The sequence below is a fragment of the Neltuma alba genome, unplaced genomic scaffold, assembly GCF_004799145.2.
Source record: "Neltuma alba isolate B1F8T4 unplaced genomic scaffold, ASM479914v2 tig00012007_pilon, whole genome shotgun sequence".
NCBI classification, from domain to species: domain Eukaryota; kingdom Viridiplantae; phylum Streptophyta; class Magnoliopsida; order Fabales; family Fabaceae; genus Neltuma; species Neltuma alba.
Window position 1 is genome coordinate 221,064 of NW_021636578.1, and position 17,685 is coordinate 238,748.

The window sequence follows — 17,685 nt, forward strand, 5'->3', positions numbered from 1 at the left end:
CAGAGACCAAGGAACATGTCGGCGTCACAGGTGGATCCTCGCGACAGAACGAGGGCCAGAGATGTTAGCAAAGTGACTCGAGGCGAGCAAGCTCCGAGGCCTGCTCATGAATACGGCACCGTTTCCCCTCCCCCTCCTCCCTCTTCAACCGATCATATCAATATTAACACCAACAAGAACAAGGAGGAAAAGTCAGGGAAACCACAAACTGATTACCAAACGCGACACTGCTATGTCAGATACGTGGACTATCATCGGTGAGTGCTCTGGTTGATTGGCTAGCTTGCTTCTCCTGATCAAAAGCAGTGTCTGATCTTGGTTTTGCGTGATCAGGTGCATTCTGCAGAAGGGCAAAAAAGACCCTGAATGCGAGAAGCTTGAAACGTATTATAGGAAGCTCTGTCCTACCGAATGGGTGATTGTCCCACAGAAATTCTTTTATTTTTTAATTAAAAGTTCCTTTTTCTCTTTTCTTGGGCGTTAAAACCACCCCCGTTATGTAATTGGAGCCCGAACTTATGCAGGTTTCGAAGTGGGACGAAGAGAGAGAAGGTGGAGCTTTCCCTGGCGACGTTTAGGAAGAAGCAGGCGTTTTCCTAGTGGGAACGTCACATATCAACGAGCCCTTTTGAAAGATCCTGACTCTGTTTATTGGGGTCTGACACGAAAATTGGATAATACACCAGACTACCTCTCCAATTTTCCTGTGTCTTTAATAAATCAGACTCTATCTCCAGGAGATCATGTTTTCTTCTTAAGGTATCCAAATTGTTTTCCTGCTAATGCGTACGATATATGGCTTAATTTCTTGGTTGTTCCTGTCAATGCATTGTTCTTGATGTTTAGGTTCTGGGAAAAGCTTAACCTTATTGACATAGGTACTTATAGCAGCTTATAGATGCTGCTCATCGTTACACAGTGAGGGATGTAACGCACATGCCTTAAGCTGCAAGAAAATACAAGGTGTTTAACTATGGGGTAACGTAATAGACCTGCAGTTAACAGAAAATCCATGGTGTTAGCTGTGTGAAGTGTGCTTCAGTAGGGGAAAAGCCAATTTAGTTTTAAATTTAAGAGATGTTTGGTTAAAAACCAAATCATAGTTTTAAAAGTAACAAAAGTAATATTACGATGTGGTGAGAAGAGTTCAATTTGTATAAAAGTACCTTTTAGAAGTGTTTTTCTCCTTAGTCCTAAACAATTTGTGACTTTTGACTATATACTTGTCATCTATATAGGTTGATTTGAGAAGTATTATCTTATATAACTAATGAGATTAAGGGTAATTGGTTAAGTGAGTTATTAGTAATAAAAATCTATTGTTTTTTTAAACTACTTTATTAAATTGGGTATTAGAATTACTTATTAGTAGGTTCTTTTACAACTGATAAGGATATTTTAAGGAAAAATTATATACTCAAGATATAAATTGGATTGGTTATTATATCTAAGATTAAATATAATCCTAAATTAATTCTTATACCACCTCCAAGTCCTTAATTATTAGTTGATTAATTTAAATATATTAAAAAAATTAGTTAAGTTAGTTATTTATAATAAATAGGTGTTATCTTTTCTAAAATATTGTTGCTAATAAAATATATTAATTAGAGCTATCATATGATGAAATCTTTAATATGTACAACTATTATAGGTAATATTTTAACAAATTAATGAAAACGAAATAAATTAAAATTCCATATTTAAAACTAAATTAAAAATTAAACAAATTTTTATATTAAAAATTTAAAAGCAGAAGTATTAAAAACCACTTTCTGACAATAAAAAGAGCAGGAGGCTCAGCACAAGAAAACCGGACCCCACGGTCAAAAGTCAGAACGACGCACAAACCTTTGAAGCACGAGTCGAACTGGCGAAGGGCAAGGGACTGCTACAGCCTACAAGTCAACCATTCAACGAAGACTCGAAGAGGTTATATTCCATGGGTGAACTACTGAACGTTGCACAGAGCTGGAATTTTTATTTATGTACTTATTTATTATTTATTTATTCCAGAGACTCTTTGCGGCAAAGGATTATTTGAGGGCTGGTTTGTTTCTAATTGTCATAAATGCTTATGAGTATTTTATACTACTCCAAGTTAAGATAAATCTCTTTTTATATAAATAAGTACTATTACGTTTTTAAAATGTTATCGCGATTTATGAATTTCACAAAACAGATAAGCCCAAGGGGTTGACTGATCCCTTGTGATTTTGTTTTGCCACCAATCCCTTGTGATTCGCTGTTCTTAATAATTGTTTTTCATAAACTCCTACATGTTGTTTCTCTTAATTTTTGCTCACATACTGGCATAGAATATGAAAATTTAAAAGAAATCTGTTCTGGCCTCAGGATATAATTTTGAAAAATCACAAATTTTTTGAGAAAACGAAGTTGCTCTTTAGTTTATAAATTTTAAGTTGAAAATATATTAATTAAGGGCATAATCCACTCCATCCCCGCTTCTTCTGAGCTACTCCTCTGGTCCTTAATATATGATCTAATTATTGAGTTGATTTTGGTTCTAAATATAAGACTTATTTCTCATATTTATTAATTTTTTCTAAATTACCTCTATGAATATTCCCCCAACCATAATCAAGTAGAAGAGGGAAAGAGGATATAAAGAAAGATGATTGTGGTGTTTTAAAAAAAACATGTCATATTTCTTATAATCAACTAATTTACCTAATTTTCTTAATCTAATCAAATTAATTAAATACATTTTATATTAAGAGCCGGAGGAGTAATATTTTGTGTTAGAACTCAAATAATTAGTTTAATTATTTATAAAACAAAATAACGAAGGTGAATGTTGCTTAGTTTAATTTTCTGCTGGGGCTTTGTAGCACAATATCATTAAAAAAAGCATAATAACAATAAACATGCCTTTTAAATTTTTCTTCACACTGAGGTTTAAGTTTAAATTTTCTATGTATAGTATAATGGCACGTGAATTATGGTAATAAAATTTTCTAAACTTTAAAAAATATCACCTTTGGGATAAACAATGTCATCATATCATAAATAATCAAAGGTTAGTATAAAACATGAAATAAATATAAATCCAAACTATAAGTCAAGAAAAAACTGTCTGGCCAAAAAAGGTCAAGAAAAAATGAACCCTGCAATTTTGTTTTCCTCAAAGCATGAAAAAATGTCTTCCCATAGTATCTCTCTAATGCCATTTTGTAGTTTATTGCATAACTGCCTATTATATATAAAAAAAAAGTCTCATCCTCACTCTAAAGTAAACTCATCCAGTTTCAAAATTATATTATAGTGATATTAATATATCGATGAGGATATATGTTATATTAATGACATACATATCATCAATTTTTTTGTTGATTTTTTCCCATCAATATTACCCGTAATAATCAATAATCAATATCAATCAACTGACGTTATGTTGTGAAATCAAATTGGACCAGGGCAGAAAAGGAAATTAATTTTGACGTTATTTCTTTTAAACCAGTGCACGTCGCGGTGGGGAACAGGCCAAGCGTAATTCCACGCGGGTGCGTTTAGGACGCATGTACAGTCAAGTGAATACGTTCATCCTTTATTTTTTTCGTTGGCCAGCCATCTCTCGTTTTTACTATGAGCCTGAGACCTGAGCATCTCTCCGTCGCCAAACCTCTCCTTCTCTTCATTGTTCGCACCGAACCCTAACCCTAATCATACCTTCTTTCACCCTTTACAATCCAAAGAAGGCGCTCTCTCGAAACCCTAACATTAACAATTCATTTGTTACTCAGAAGATCGCACAATTTTCAATTTGAGAAGTCTTGCTTCACGCCTACACGATGGACTCACAACAGAGCAATCTATTCGAGACCGCTTCGCAACCGGACACTGGCAACGATGCTTACACTTTCCTCGAGTTTAACACTCAGGGGGAGGATTTCGACTACCCGGAGTTCCGTGACTCGATTAGGTCCCCAGCGGCTTGGCCCACTCCTTCCGATTCGCTAGTTGACCCCGTGGAGCGTAGTGGAGGAGGTGGAGCGGGCTCCGATCACCAGTCCGATGCCTCTCCTGTTTCAGCTGCTCCAGGAAGCGCCACTAAAAACCGTGCAACCGGGTCGGGCAGCAGCGGAAACAGCCAGATGGTAGACACCCTGGCTGCTGGGATGAGCGGGTTGAATTTTGAGGATACCGGTGATGATGACAATTATGAATTCGGGAAAGGAGATTTCACTGAACATGCTTGTCGATATTGTGGGGTATCGAATCCTGCATGTGTTGTGAGGTGTAATGTGCCTTCTTGTCGCAAATGGTTTTGTAACTCACGGGGGAACACGTCGGGTTCACATATCGTAAATCACCTGGTGAGTTGTTATGACAACTCTACCCCTTCATCTTTTCTGGTTACTTGCATTTGCCTTGGTGATAGACTTAGTTACAGAGAAATTGAGAAGTGTGTATCATGTAGTGATATCTTTCAGTTATTCTCAGTGAAAGTGGGAGTAGTGGTATGAGTTATGGCGAACAGTTTCTGAAAACTTTTCTTTTTTAAATGAAATAACCATATTGGGAGAAACGAAAAATTAGAAAGAGGAGGGTTAGGCATTCTCCAAAGAAAACAAGCGCAGGACGAGAAAGCTAAAGAATGAAACTAGGATGTTTAACATTCCCTCGGTGTATCCAAAGTGACATTCCTTTATGTATATATGAAAATCTAGCGGAAGACCACAAAGAGCTACAAACATCATCCTTGAGCTTTTTAAATTAGAGCTACCCATATGTTAGCGTTAAAGTTTCTAGTCTCGGGATCGTGTAGCAATACCCTTATACTATGTCTTGGAGCTGTGTCATCTTTGTTTATCATGAAGTCTTTTCATTGTTTCTTCACAAAAGTTATTCGGTTCTTTATTAAGGTTGAAGCTAAAGTCAGAATTATGGTTGCATTTATGCTTTCTTTGAATTTACGAGTGAATTATGGGATGATATGTAGACATTTAAAGAGTGTCTTTTGGAAGTTATTGCGGAAGAAATTCCTTCAGTTGCCATTGGAGTCAGAAATGAAAGATTATTGCGATCTCTTATGTTGTGGAATGTGTAATCAATATATGGGTCATTATGTAATTTGAAGTGCAATTTTGATTAAATGAAGTCTTTAGATAAGAATAACTGATAAGCAAGTAGCTTCTGGCCTGGTGGTTGTGCATTACCAACAGGGTCGAGACCGAGAGCCTGCATCTATTGTGTTTGTACTCCTATTGTGGCCGAACTCCTCCCTTCTAACCCCTTTTTAGTCCCCAGCAGAAGGAAAAAAGAAAATATTGGATGTTCTTATTTAATTTTGGAAACGGAGTTGTCACTGTACATCATTTCAACTGGATTACAGAATATTTATCTCCACAAACTAGCTGTGAGGTGTGTATCACTGTCGCATTTCAGACAAACTGGCGTTCAATGTTAATGGATAAGCATAAAAACAACCAGAGTCATCTCATACCCAAATGTCTGCGATGAATTTTGTCATTTGTGTTGATATTTGAAAACTAGTATCGTTTTTTATCTCTTATTATTTTTTGGATGTTAGTGAAAGTTCACGTTTTGTTTGACGTAGTTCTGATATTCTGTTGGTAACTTGAATTTTTTTGTGATCATGATTAAGATTATTGTATAACAACAATTATGTCTAGTCAAGTGAACAGAGATATCTTTGCCTTTATATTTGTTTTTTTAAAGCTTGTAATCTTTCTTTCCCTGTTTAGCCTGATATTCATTTCTTCTTGGTCTTTTTTGGTTTCTGATAAGAAGCATTGTATTCTTCCCGTCCCAAGAACAGTCTTCTAAAAATTATTGGCACTTACATGTTGCATGTCTTTCATGCTTGCATGCTGGCTTCTCGATTAAACTTGCCCATCTCTTTCCCACTCGTTGTGTATTTTGTGTGTATGTGGAGTTTCTTTAGTCTGTCTATCGCATATCATGTTTTCTTGGATGGTGACTACTATCTGATAAGCACATGTATGCATGCATCTGTGGTGAGCATAAGTTTATATTGTTCTTTGTTGGTGCAAGTGTCATTTTGCTTCACTTAGCAATTTGTTTCTGTGTAGGTTCGAGCAAAACACAAGGAAGTCTGTCTTCACAAAGATAGTCCTTTGGGAGAAACAATTCTTGAATGCTACAACTGTGGGTGTCGTAATGTGTTTCTCCTTGGATTTATTTCTGCCAAGACAGAAAGTGTAGTTGTTCTTCTATGTCGTGAACCTTGCTTGAGTGTTAATGCCTTGAAAGATATGAATTGGGATCTCAGTCAATGGTGCCCCTTGATTGATGATAGGTGCTTCCTGCAGTGGCTTGTGAAGGTCGGTTTCTCTCCTATCTGTTGGGTATATATGTATGTATTTTTCCCGTCTTTTCTACAGTGTTTGCTTCTGCAGATTCCATCTGAACAGGAGCAGTTGAGAGCACGGCAGATAAGTGCTCAGCAAATTAATAAGGTGGAAGAACTGTGGAAAACCAATCCTGATGCTTCTCTTGAGGACCTTGAGAAACCTGGTGTAGATGATGAACCTCAGCCTGTGGCTTTGAAATATGAAGATGCGTATCAGGTTTTTATGATGGCTTGTTAAAGTTTTACTTTCATAGGCTGGGGAAGATGTCACAATTTCCATGCTTTATTCTTTTCACTTGTCTAATCTAATATGCTTCTTATTTTCCTTGCTTTGTCAGTATCAAAATGTTTTTGCACCACTCATTAAGCTTGAAGCTGATTATGATAAGGTAGTCACTTCCATATTTTTCAGCATTTTGTTATTTTCTGCTTATTCTTTTCTGTTGATGTAATTTCATTTACTACCAATATTTGACATGAAAACATGTCTAATTGCCATTTCCCCCTCCTTTGAGGTGTTTGCTGGTGTCTTATAAGTGCCTTCTTGTTGTAGATGATGAAAGAATCTCAAAGCAAGGACAATGTTACCATTCGATGGGATATTGGACTTAATAAAAAACGCATTGCATACTTTGTATTTCCAAAGGTACTCTATCTATCATTTTATTTGCAAAGGTTTCTTGCTTAATATTTATTTCATACTTTGATTATCTAATTCATGGCTTATTCTGAATGAAGTCTCTTTGTTTATTGCGTTCTCTCTTTACCAAAAATGAACACATGTTTTGTCATTTCATAGGAAGATAATGAGTTGCGTCTTGTACCTGGTGATGAATTACGGTTGCGTTATTCTGGCGATGCTGCACATCCAGCATGGCAATCAGTGGGGCATGTGGTATGAGACAAACTTCTCAGATGCGTTACGGACACCTATATCTTGTGACACATGCACATCTGTGTGTGTAATGTGTTGTAATCTATTCCTTTATCTGTCTATTGTTGCTGCATTAGAAATGAATGGTCTTGAACAGTTTGATGCCAAAAAGCCGTGTATTATTCGACTGGTAGAATACAATATTTATAGAAAGCATAGGAAGATTCTAGGATCATTAGAGATTACATAATCAGGGTAAATCAGAATTAAATGGGATGAATTCAAAAAAGATTGAAAGAAATCAAATCTGCCATAATCTTAGGGATTTGGCGCTAGCTAATCTTAATCATTAAATGTAAGCTGGATGGGCCTAAAGCCCATAACTTCGTCAACAGGTCTAGAAAATTGTCATTGGGCACAAAATTTTGAATACGGTGGTCGCGCCCTTCCATTCCTTGCATGTATTTTGACCTTCTGAATGTTATATCCCAATGCGTTTTCTAAATGTTCTTGTTTGTTGGGTCTTCTATCATTTGATGCTTGTGGAATACCCCAGAAACGCTGATAAATATGAATAGTATGCCCCTTTTTTAAAGATAGAATCACTGCTATTAGTTGTTCTTGTGCTAGTTTGTTGTAAGTGAATTCACAAGTTTTCTATGCGATAATGATTCGATTTGATGTCATGTAATATTTTTTAATTTTTAACTTTCAGATTAAGCTAACTGCACAAGAGGAAGTTGCTCTTGAGCTTCGTGCAAATCAGGTAGTTTTAGTCTTAGTTTGCTAAACCTGTGTCATGAAGTTCTGTACATGTGCCTTCTGGTCATTGCTCAAGTTGTATGCAGGGGGTTCCGGTTGATGTAAACCATGGTTTCAGTGTTGATTTTGTCTGGAAGAGTACAAGCTTTGATAGGATGCAAGGGGCTATGAAAACCTTTGCAGTGGATGAGACTAGTGTAAGCGGGTAAGGCGGCTCTAGCCTCTAGGTCAGATTTGATTGCATTTGTTTGTGTTCTATCTTCCTATGTATTTGTTATGTATTCATAATCCGTGTAACTTAAGTAAGGGTAGATGAGTCATTAGACTAGGACATTAGTTTCCGTTGGAGAAGTATGTCAGCGTCAGTTAAGTTATATTTTCCTTTTTCCGTTTTCCTTCCATAAAAGGATACTCTCTGGACTAAACCAATTGTATTGTGAATTGTTAATGAAGTCAGGATTATCCCCAACTCTCTGCTCTCTGTTTTCTCATTCCCTTCTATCCCTCTGTCCTCTTCTGTTCTTCTCGATTTCCCTCCTTACTCTTTCTTGTTCCTGATTACAGGAAAGTATGAGTATTGCCCTTTGGTTCTCATTTGCTTGTTTTCATGTTCCCTTTTATGTCGGCCGCTCCTCATGATTTGTAGATTGGGGACGCTTGAGATTATAAACTTCATTGAACTCAATTTAATAAGAGTTGCAAGGACAAATAGTTGTGGTTCCGCATACAAGCCAATGATCGAAGCATAATTAGGACTTAGGAGTGGGTAGGTAATGAATGATCATATAGTAGCTCATATACTATACCTGTCCTGTCATGGCATGTAACTTAGTATTAACTGTAAGCTTCAAATTTAAGCTGAATATAAATATAGTTTTTAGGAACTTGAACATTGAGGTGGGATGCAGAAGATAGTGAACTTGTGTCATACCATGAGAGGCATCAGCTAATACTCTTCTGGCGGTGGTGTTCTTTCTTCTTTCTAGGCAAGTGCTTCGGGAGCTTCAATGTATTTGAGTGGTGGAGAAGAAGAGTTAGCTTAGAAGCCCAGACCAGAAATTTCAAAACAGTAATAGGACAAAATAAGATATTGTAAAGCCCAACCTTAGATGCCCCGCCTAGTCTGAGGTTTATGTATAGGGTAAAATATGTGTTCTTATTATAGAATATTATTTAGGCTACAAGCTTTTTGGGGTTCTGACTTGATGGTTAGTATTCTTATTGATATTGGTGACATTATTGATGTATTTAATGATGATATGTCTTATGACTTAATGATAAGTATTTTTGTATCATCAATTAACTTTTTTATCGGAAATGTTTATCCTAATTTACGTTAATCTGTGTTTGCTGATAGGGTTTAGTTCCCCCCTTCTTTAGTGCCTTGTTGCATTCGGTTGTGTGCATTTTCCATTCCTCTTGCTTGAGGCAAAGTAGGATGGGTAGAGATTATGGAAGATTTCATCGATCAATATCAATATTAAAAATAAAATATATAAGTGCAAAGAGTTGCACGTTAGCAAGCCATGATTCCATGAATGATGCAGTTAATCTCAGGCTTACAAGATTTAAAGATAAATATGTCAAATAACATTCTACGATTCTCTATTTCTCTATAAGGTGCACCTTGTGGACACCTTTCACCTTTGACTACTTTAGGAACACTTCTAAAGTCTGGGGACTCTAATCTATAATGTGAGGCATTGTGGCAGGTTTATTTCCTCTTGATTTCTTATAGGATCTCACAAGAACAATTATTATCTGACTGAATGTATGATTCTTCCCATTTTGTTGTTGAAAGTGTTTTTGCTATCCTTGTTTTCTGATATAGGTATATTTATCATCACTTATTGGGTCATGAAGTTGAGGTTCAGATGGTGCGCAATACATTGCCTCGTCGATTTGGTGCCCCTGGGCTTCCAGAGCTCAATGCATCTCAAGTATGCTGTTCTTCGTTCAGATATTTTATCTCATTACTTTGGAATGCTTTTTATGATAAGATTCTTTATATTTAATATTATTCTGTACTAATTGCTATTTCCTTCTCATTTTTAATGATTGGTTACTTGTATTCTTCCATTCTCTGCTTCTGCTGTTTAAAATTCTTTTTAGAATGTTACTTTAGTGCATATGTTTCAGTTGTAGGCATGATGCGGGGAAAGGGTTACTACAACTATAAAAATGTCTTACCTATTCTATGACAACTTTGAGGAAGTCTCATGCTTTTCACATAGTTCTAACACCATGTTCTGCTGCGACCTATGTACATTTTTAATGTTGCTTTCCTCGATGTGGCAACTGAACTTCTGTTTTTGTAGGTTTTTGCCGTTAAAAGCGTTCTTCAAAGGCCTATTAGTTTGATCCAAGGTCCTCCTGGAACTGGTAAGACTGTAACTTCTGCGGCAATTGTATATCACATGGCAAAACAAGGTCAGGGGCAGGTACAATGACTTAACCTTTTTCTTATGTCTATTGCTTTTTCCTGTTATGCCTTTGCTATGAGTCCGTCCTTTTATTTTTGTCCCCTTTTCAAATCTCAGGTATTGGTTTGTGCACCCAGCAATGTGGCTGTTGATCAGCTTGCTGAAAAGATAAGTTCTACTGGGTTGAAGGTATAATCGATGTTTGTTCTGATCTGATGCCTTATCATATGTGAATGTAAGGAACTCATGTCAACAAAGTTCTCCAAACCGCTAGTTTGGAGAATCTAATTTGCTTCAGGTCGTCCGTAGTTTGAAGGGTAGTTTATGTTGTTTTGTGGTTTCTCTGTTAATACACGTTTCTGTAATTCAAGGTTGTTAGGCTTTGCGCGAAGTCAAGAGAAGCTGTGAGTTCTCCAGTTGAGCACTTAACACTTCATTATCAGGTGAATTTATTCTCTGTACAATTTATTAGTTTTTTTTTTATAATCAAATGACTTTTTCCATCACACTTTGGCTGTGTCCAAAATGAATGATGACCTGCATGTCACATGGGAATGGCAATGGTTGCAGGTTCGAAATCTTGACACATCCGACAAGAGTGAACTCCACAAACTACAACAGCTGAAAGATGAACAAGGTTTGGAGTTTTCCCCATAAGCTCTGTGGATACGATGCTCAGTTGGGGTCTGGGTTTTCTGTTTTTTGACTCCTGACTACATATCTAATCTTGGATGCTTTTGTTTTAAATTTAATTTCTTTATTTCCTCATTTTTTTGGAGCACGATTTGCTCGTGCTTGTGAGTTTACATTACTATTACTCCTAGCTGAGTTCTTTCAACAATTTGTTCTATTGTTTCCTTTTTCTGTTGAGAAATTCACAAAAACTATTGAGTCTCTGGGTAATTTTAACACGGGGGCATTCCGTGATATGGCTCTCTTTTTGGTATTCTATAGTTACCCCCCTTCTCTCTCTATATATTTATTGATCTATTTATGTTAAATTCACTCCTTTAGTTGGTCAGGCGAGAGTGCTTCTTTCAGTCAATGATTACTCATGTTCTTTCACAATTGTATGCACAGGTGAACTTTCTAGTAGTGATGAGAAAAAGTACAAAGCACTAAAGCGAGCAACAGAGAGGGAGATTTCTCAGAGTGCTGATGTTATCTGCTGCACGTGTGTTGGTGCTGGAGATCCTCGGCTGGCAAATTTTAGGTTCCGTCAGGTTGGGTTATATGTTATGTGTTAAAAAATCAAGCGTTATCTGATGCTGGATGCTTACAATGCTGATAACGGTTTTAGGTACTCATTGATGAGTCTACTCAGGCAACAGAACCTGAATGTCTCATTCCTTTGGTGCTTGGGGTTAAGCAGGTATTTATGGTTCAAATCTGTTCAAGTGGTTCCGCATATTTAGGTGATGTTTCTGATCAGTGATCTCTGTTTAGGTTGTTCTTGTTGGTGATCATTGTCAGCTTGGTCCAGTCATTATGTGCAAGAAGGCAGCTCGTGCAGGCCTTGCACAGTCACTTTTTGAACGACTTGTTCTGCTTGGTGTTAAACCAATTAGATTGCAGGTAATGGACCTCTTAGTTTGTCAAGTGATATTTTATGACTGCAACTTCTTTAAGATGCTTCACTATCTACTACCAGATGGTTTCGTCAGCTGTGTATCAGTTGGAGGGTCTCTTTGTATTGAATTGAACATGATAGCTAAGTCCTTGTTTTTGTTTGGTTCCTTGTTTATACTCCGCATGTTGTTTCTCTATGTTCTCTAGGTCTGAAGCCTCCAACTTTTTCATTTGTTTTATAACTAGCTGTTGGGACTTGTGTGTTGTACGAGGCCCAAGGCTGGGAAGCCTTCAGTAGTTTTTATATATATTGATACCATGCAAGAGTTTACAATTATGCAAGGAAGTCTTAGTTCTGTGCTATGTTAAAACCCTTGCACTCCCCTGCAACCTGTTTTCATTCTTCAGTTCTACTAGGGTTGTTCTGTTACTGATGTTTGTTAATATACTTTGGGCTGACTTCCTATTTAAATGTTACTTCTATAACGTGCTTTCATCTTTCAGCTCTGCTCAGGGTTGGTTTATTTTACTTTTATTTTGGTTCTTTTGGTTGACATTCTATTTATATGTAATCTTTTAGGATCCATGTAGCTTTGTTCTCTCCTTTTACCTTTTCTAAGCTAATTGATTAGTGTATATACGTGAGGCTTCATGTTTGATGCTCTTGCATATCAGGTTCAATACCGTATGCATCCCTCTCTCTCAGAATTCCCTTCAAATAGCTTTTATGAAGGCACTCTGCAAAATGGAGTTACTGTTAATGAAAGGCAATTATCAGGAATTGATTTTCCCTGGCCAGTGCCCCATCGTCCCATGTTTTTTTACGTTCAGGTACTGTGAATGCATATGCCATGTGGAATGTTACTTTACCTTTAGCCGTCAATTAATGATTTGTGCTTGTTCAGTGCAGAGAATCTTGTCTCGCTTTATGAACTTAATATCCTTTGTTGTTTTCCCCTTTTATTTGAAATTATATCTGCTGCAATTTTTTTAATTGATCTAATTGTTTAATAGATGGGACAAGAAGAAATAAGTGCAAGCGGCACATCTTATTTAAATAGAACTGAGGCTGCAAATGTTGAAAAGATTGTAACCACCTTCTTAAGAAGTGGTGTAGTTCCTAATCAGGTATCTTGGCTTTATATTAACTCTTGGATTTATACTCATGGAGCTGATTTTGACGTTTTGGTTATTCATGTTATTTTATGTTCTACAGATTGGTGTGATAACACCTTACGAGGGACAAAGAGCTTATATTGTGAACTATATGTCAAGAAATGGTGCCCTCCGGCAACAACTTTACAAGGAGATTGAGGTTTATAGACGCCAATGAGATTTTTAACCACGTTTCACATTGCTCCAGCTCCTAGATCAATTTTATTCATTTCTGTATCTATGGTTATTCATTTCAGGTTGCTAGTGTTGATTCCTTTCAAGGAAGGGAGAAAGACTACATCATTCTGTCATGTGTAAGAAGTAATGAGCATCAGGTTGGTTACTTTTATGTACCACTGTCCACCTGTTTGCTTAAGTTTGCTCTATGAAAATGAACCTCTTCATATCGTAAAGCTCATATGCTGATGGTTGACCTATATCTGTGTTTAGGGCATTGGGTTTCTGAATGATCCCCGCAGGCTCAACGTTGCTTTGACCAGAGCTAGATATGGTATTGTTATTCTGGGAAACCCTAAGGTTCTTAGCAAGCAGCCTCTCTGGAATAGCTTGTTGACGCATTACAAGGTACTCTTTTTGTTTTAGGATTTTTGCCAGTGGTGTTGTTGATTTGATACAAACTTGATATATGTGCATCAGTGCACAGTAAAAGCAGGAAGGGACAGTGCGATGTTTGTGCAGGGGTCTCAATTTGAGAATAATTGGTGCTCTAAAACTCCTTTATGATTTATTGATAGAAATTTCTACAAAAAGTGATAGGCGTTTTAGCCAGTCTTGTGCCTTTTTTGGTGCTTAATGAATCTTCATTTTCTTAAGCATGCTGTTTTGCTTATCCTTTCACTTTTGGAGGACAGGAACATGAGTGCCTGGTTGAAGGGCCTTTAAATAATTTGAAGCAGAGTATGGTTCAGTTCCAGAAACCCAAGAAGGTAGGTGATGAAGGCTTGCTGAGTATTGATTGATATTCTGCCCGGTGGGCTGGCAGGTTAATTAATGTTAGTTGTGATTGAGGGTAATTTGTCTTATTTTAATGTAGATCTACAATGATAGAAGGCTCTTTTATGGTGGTGGTCCTGGAGTTGCGGCCAGTGATAATTTTGGGTCAGTTGGTTCTGGCCCAACTTCTGATCGGAAGAGTGGCAGCAGGGGTAGGGGTATGTGTTTTCTAGCCTATTGCATTTTTTGTGGTTCTAGGGAGAGACTTCTCATGGCCGTACTTCGTATAATCTAGAAGAGTTGAGTCTGGTTATTTATTATCCAATGTAATTTATGACGTCTTCTGAATTCTGGAGCTTTTGATTTTAAGACAACAATTTTCTGATGTCAACTGCAGGATCATATATGCCTCCTGGCCCTTCAAATGGAACCCATAAACCTGGTGTGCATCCATCTGGGTATCCCATTCCAAGGGTACCTCTTCCACCTTTTGGTGGCCCTCAATCTCAGCCATATGCCATTCCAACTCGTGGAGCTGTGCATGGGCCTGTTGGGGCAGTCCCTCATGTACCACCTCCAGGCAGTCGGGGTTTTGGTGCTGGGCGGGGTAATTCTGGCGCCACTGTTGGCAATCATGTCCCACACCAGCAAGGCACGCAACAGTCTCTTGGGAATCTTGGATCCACTTTCAACTTTCCTGCTCTGGAAAATCCCAGCAGTCAGCCATCTGTTGGTGTTCCATTATCTCAACCTGGGTTTGCCAATAATGTCTGTTTTCCTTGTTCTGCCTTTATGTGTTGTTTCCACATCCCCTGGTTATTTTCACGTTGGCCAAATTCTGATCACATCTTTCTTGTGTATTTCAGATGCCAGTTCAGGGAGCAAGCCAGTCATTTAGAGATCAGTTTTCTGTGCCTGGAATGTCTCAGGTATTTTTTAGTCTTATAGTGCTCAAATAAAAGCTTGAGGCTGTACAGGTGTGGCGTTGTGTTATGTTGGCCCTTATTTTGTGTTTTGTTTAATAATTACTTTTAGGACTTTTTGGGTGATGACTTCAAAAGCCAGGGATCTCATGTTCCTTACAATGTTACTGATTTCTCCACCCAGGTAAGCCAAGTGTTTTGGTTCATTTAGTGTGATAGAGAATCTTAATTGTGAGACCTAGATTTTTGTCTTATCGAACATCCTGGAAGACTCTGTTGTCTCTTGTTGACATAAATGTTAAGTTAATCATATAAATTTTGGCATCAGAATCAAAATCTTGTGTTTCAACTATTTTATATTCGGCTAAAATATACAAAAACTCCTTTGAACCTTGATTCATGTGCAGATAAACCTTGAACTTTAAAATTTGACGAAGAGCCTGTCTAGACTTTCATGTTTGTGTCAGATAATATGTTATTGATCAAATACCTTTTGAAATGTAGATTATCCAAATTGGGTGTTACTATGGGGACCATTTGTGAACATAGCATAGCAGAATATATCAATATTCGATTATGGCCTGCCGGAGCCTGTTCCGCTGTAAACTTTTAAGTTGTATGCAAATAAACCCCCCGTGATATTATATTATTTTAGTGAAATAATGGACAGATTAATGGCATGGGAGTTGTCTGCTTGAGTGTAAAAGCCTTTGGGGGTGGGATATTGTTTGGTTTTAAACGCTGTGGAGACTACCTATACACAACCTAAACTTCAGGGCGTTAAAGTATAATTTATCCTTCATACTATGCTAATTACCTTTTTGTTGGTATTGTTCAAATCTGTCCAGGCATTTGGCATGGCTCTTGATCTGTTTATTGTGTTTTCATCTATTTTTTTTTCCTTCCTGTGTTTGTTTGCTCACAATTTGCCTATACCTTATAGGCTTCTCAGAGTGGATATGCTGTTGACTATGTCACACAAGGAGCACAAGGTGGATTTCCTGGAAACTTTCTGAACCAGAATTCTCAAGCTGGATACTCACGTTTTGGTTCTGGAAATGATTTCATGTCTCAGGTTGTTAAAGCTGCTACTTTATGAGCTTCGTTCTTTGGGATTTGGGTTGATTGTTTTTTTTTTTTCTTTTAATCCTCCATTGTTATTTCTCAGGACTATATGACCCATGGATCACAAGGCCTTTTCACTCAGGTTGGCTTCAATGATCCCTTGCAAGATGATGCTCCGCAGAGCCAATTTGGTGTGGGCAATGCCAACCCTCTCCAGTCTCAGGTTTCTTCAAGCTTCAGCTAGTTACTATTTGGGATATGGAGATAAAATATGGCTTGTTCCCATTTATATAGCTTTCCAACTAGCTACATTTTTGCATGCCTATCTTCAGGTAAGTTTTAAGTAGGTTTTTTCCCCCCTTGGCAGGGCTTGATGAATTCTCTCTACTCCCAACCTTTTGCTCACTACAACACACAGCCGATGAACATGCAGGCTTCCCAGCCACAGCCTCAGGGGCAGAGCTCCCAAAATCAGAAAATACACTATAATGGTTGAGGAACAATAGAAGGTTGCCATGGCTATGATGGGTTATAGTCTGCATTCAGCAACTGGGTTTGTGCCTGTCTAATACACGCTGGAATATGCTTGCATGACTAATTGGAAGAAAGCCCCTCTCGGGGCATGTCTGCAAACCGTACTACGGAAGGTATAACCATCCTGAGGGTTTTTTACCCGGAATCTGAATTGGTGGAATTGCGGGGGCATTAGGAAGGTGTACAGGCAGCACATCCTTGGCTGAGAAAGGAAATGATAACCCCATTACCCCTTGCTGATTTTTGTATTGTTTGGGATATGAAGGTGAAGTTGTTCTGCAGAGCATTACATGGAAAGCCCTTTCAGTTCGTCCTAGCATGTAATTATACTCCATATTATTTTTCTACAAATCTGTCGAAATGTTCTCCTTTGGCCGACTGTCATCACAGGGAACTTGGTAGTATATAGAAGGGGATATCATGTTGCTTGTAAATCATCAATGTTCCAGGCGAATGTGGCAGATAGTCTTCGGTAGAGGATTTTCTGTAGTGTATGGGCGCCATGGCGTTAATGAGATGGTTGCTGTCTGCCTTGTAGCCTCTCATCTAGAATGCTATTTGACAGTACTGCGAAGTGTTCATTGTGCTTTCACCGTGATTATTGGATATATTTTATATACAAATAATGAGGATCCGTTCACCTTATCAATTTAGCGGTGATTTACGGCTTGATTTAGGGGGCGTTTGGCGATATAGAAAAGTGCTTTTAATGTGCAAAACAAGGTAAATTTAATATATCTACTTCGTATCTCATAAAAAGTATTTAAAATCATGGTTTGGTTGGCATTCAAACATTTTCTGAGTTGGCTTGTTACTTTGACAAACTTTTCTTCAATATTCAAAATTTGTAGCAAGTTGCAGCAAAGTAGTTCTTTAATTTTTTTTAGTTGACTTGTGGAATGAGGTGTTTGTCTTGTCTTACATATGTTCTCATAAATCCTGCATCCAAGTAAAGTTCTAAGTGGATCTTAGTTTGAATAATATGTTACTAAAAAATAAACGTTGAACATTATTAGAAGTGAGAAATTGATTAAAAATTTTATTATATAAATTTCTCTTTATCCAAAA

General features: G+C 37.5%; 2 protein-coding genes across 2 annotated transcripts; both read left to right on the forward strand.

Annotated features, from left to right (window-relative positions):
• The first annotated feature begins 15 nt into the window (after positions 1 to 15).
• On the forward strand, positions 16 to 681 carry LOC114720907 (putative cytochrome c oxidase subunit 6b-like). Its single transcript, XM_028906640.1, has 3 exons — positions 16 to 257; positions 334 to 415; positions 525 to 681. Exons 1-3 carry the CDS (start codon positions 16 to 18, stop codon positions 576 to 578), a joined length of 378 nt encoding a protein of 125 aa, XP_028762473.1. The 3' UTR covers positions 579 to 681.
• A 2,886-nt stretch (positions 682 to 3,567) lies between these two features.
• LOC114720899 (regulator of nonsense transcripts 1 homolog) lies at positions 3,568 to 17,286 on the forward strand. Its single transcript, XM_028906623.1, has 29 exons — positions 3,568 to 4,337; positions 6,078 to 6,329; positions 6,405 to 6,575; positions 6,697 to 6,747; positions 6,912 to 7,004; positions 7,158 to 7,253; positions 7,948 to 7,998; positions 8,081 to 8,199; positions 9,826 to 9,934; positions 10,313 to 10,435; positions 10,535 to 10,606; positions 10,789 to 10,860; positions 10,988 to 11,054; positions 11,498 to 11,640; positions 11,718 to 11,789; positions 11,864 to 11,992; positions 12,662 to 12,817; positions 13,001 to 13,114; positions 13,203 to 13,301; positions 13,399 to 13,476; positions 13,592 to 13,726; positions 14,014 to 14,088; positions 14,196 to 14,313; positions 14,493 to 14,863; positions 14,962 to 15,024; positions 15,131 to 15,202; positions 15,962 to 16,093; positions 16,187 to 16,306; positions 16,451 to 17,286. The coding sequence occupies exons 1-29, from the start codon at positions 3,813 to 3,815 to the stop codon at positions 16,577 to 16,579; spliced, it is 3,807 nt and encodes a 1,268-aa protein (XP_028762456.1). The 5' UTR covers positions 3,568 to 3,812; the 3' UTR covers positions 16,580 to 17,286.
• Positions 17,287 to 17,685: the final 399 nt, after the last annotated feature.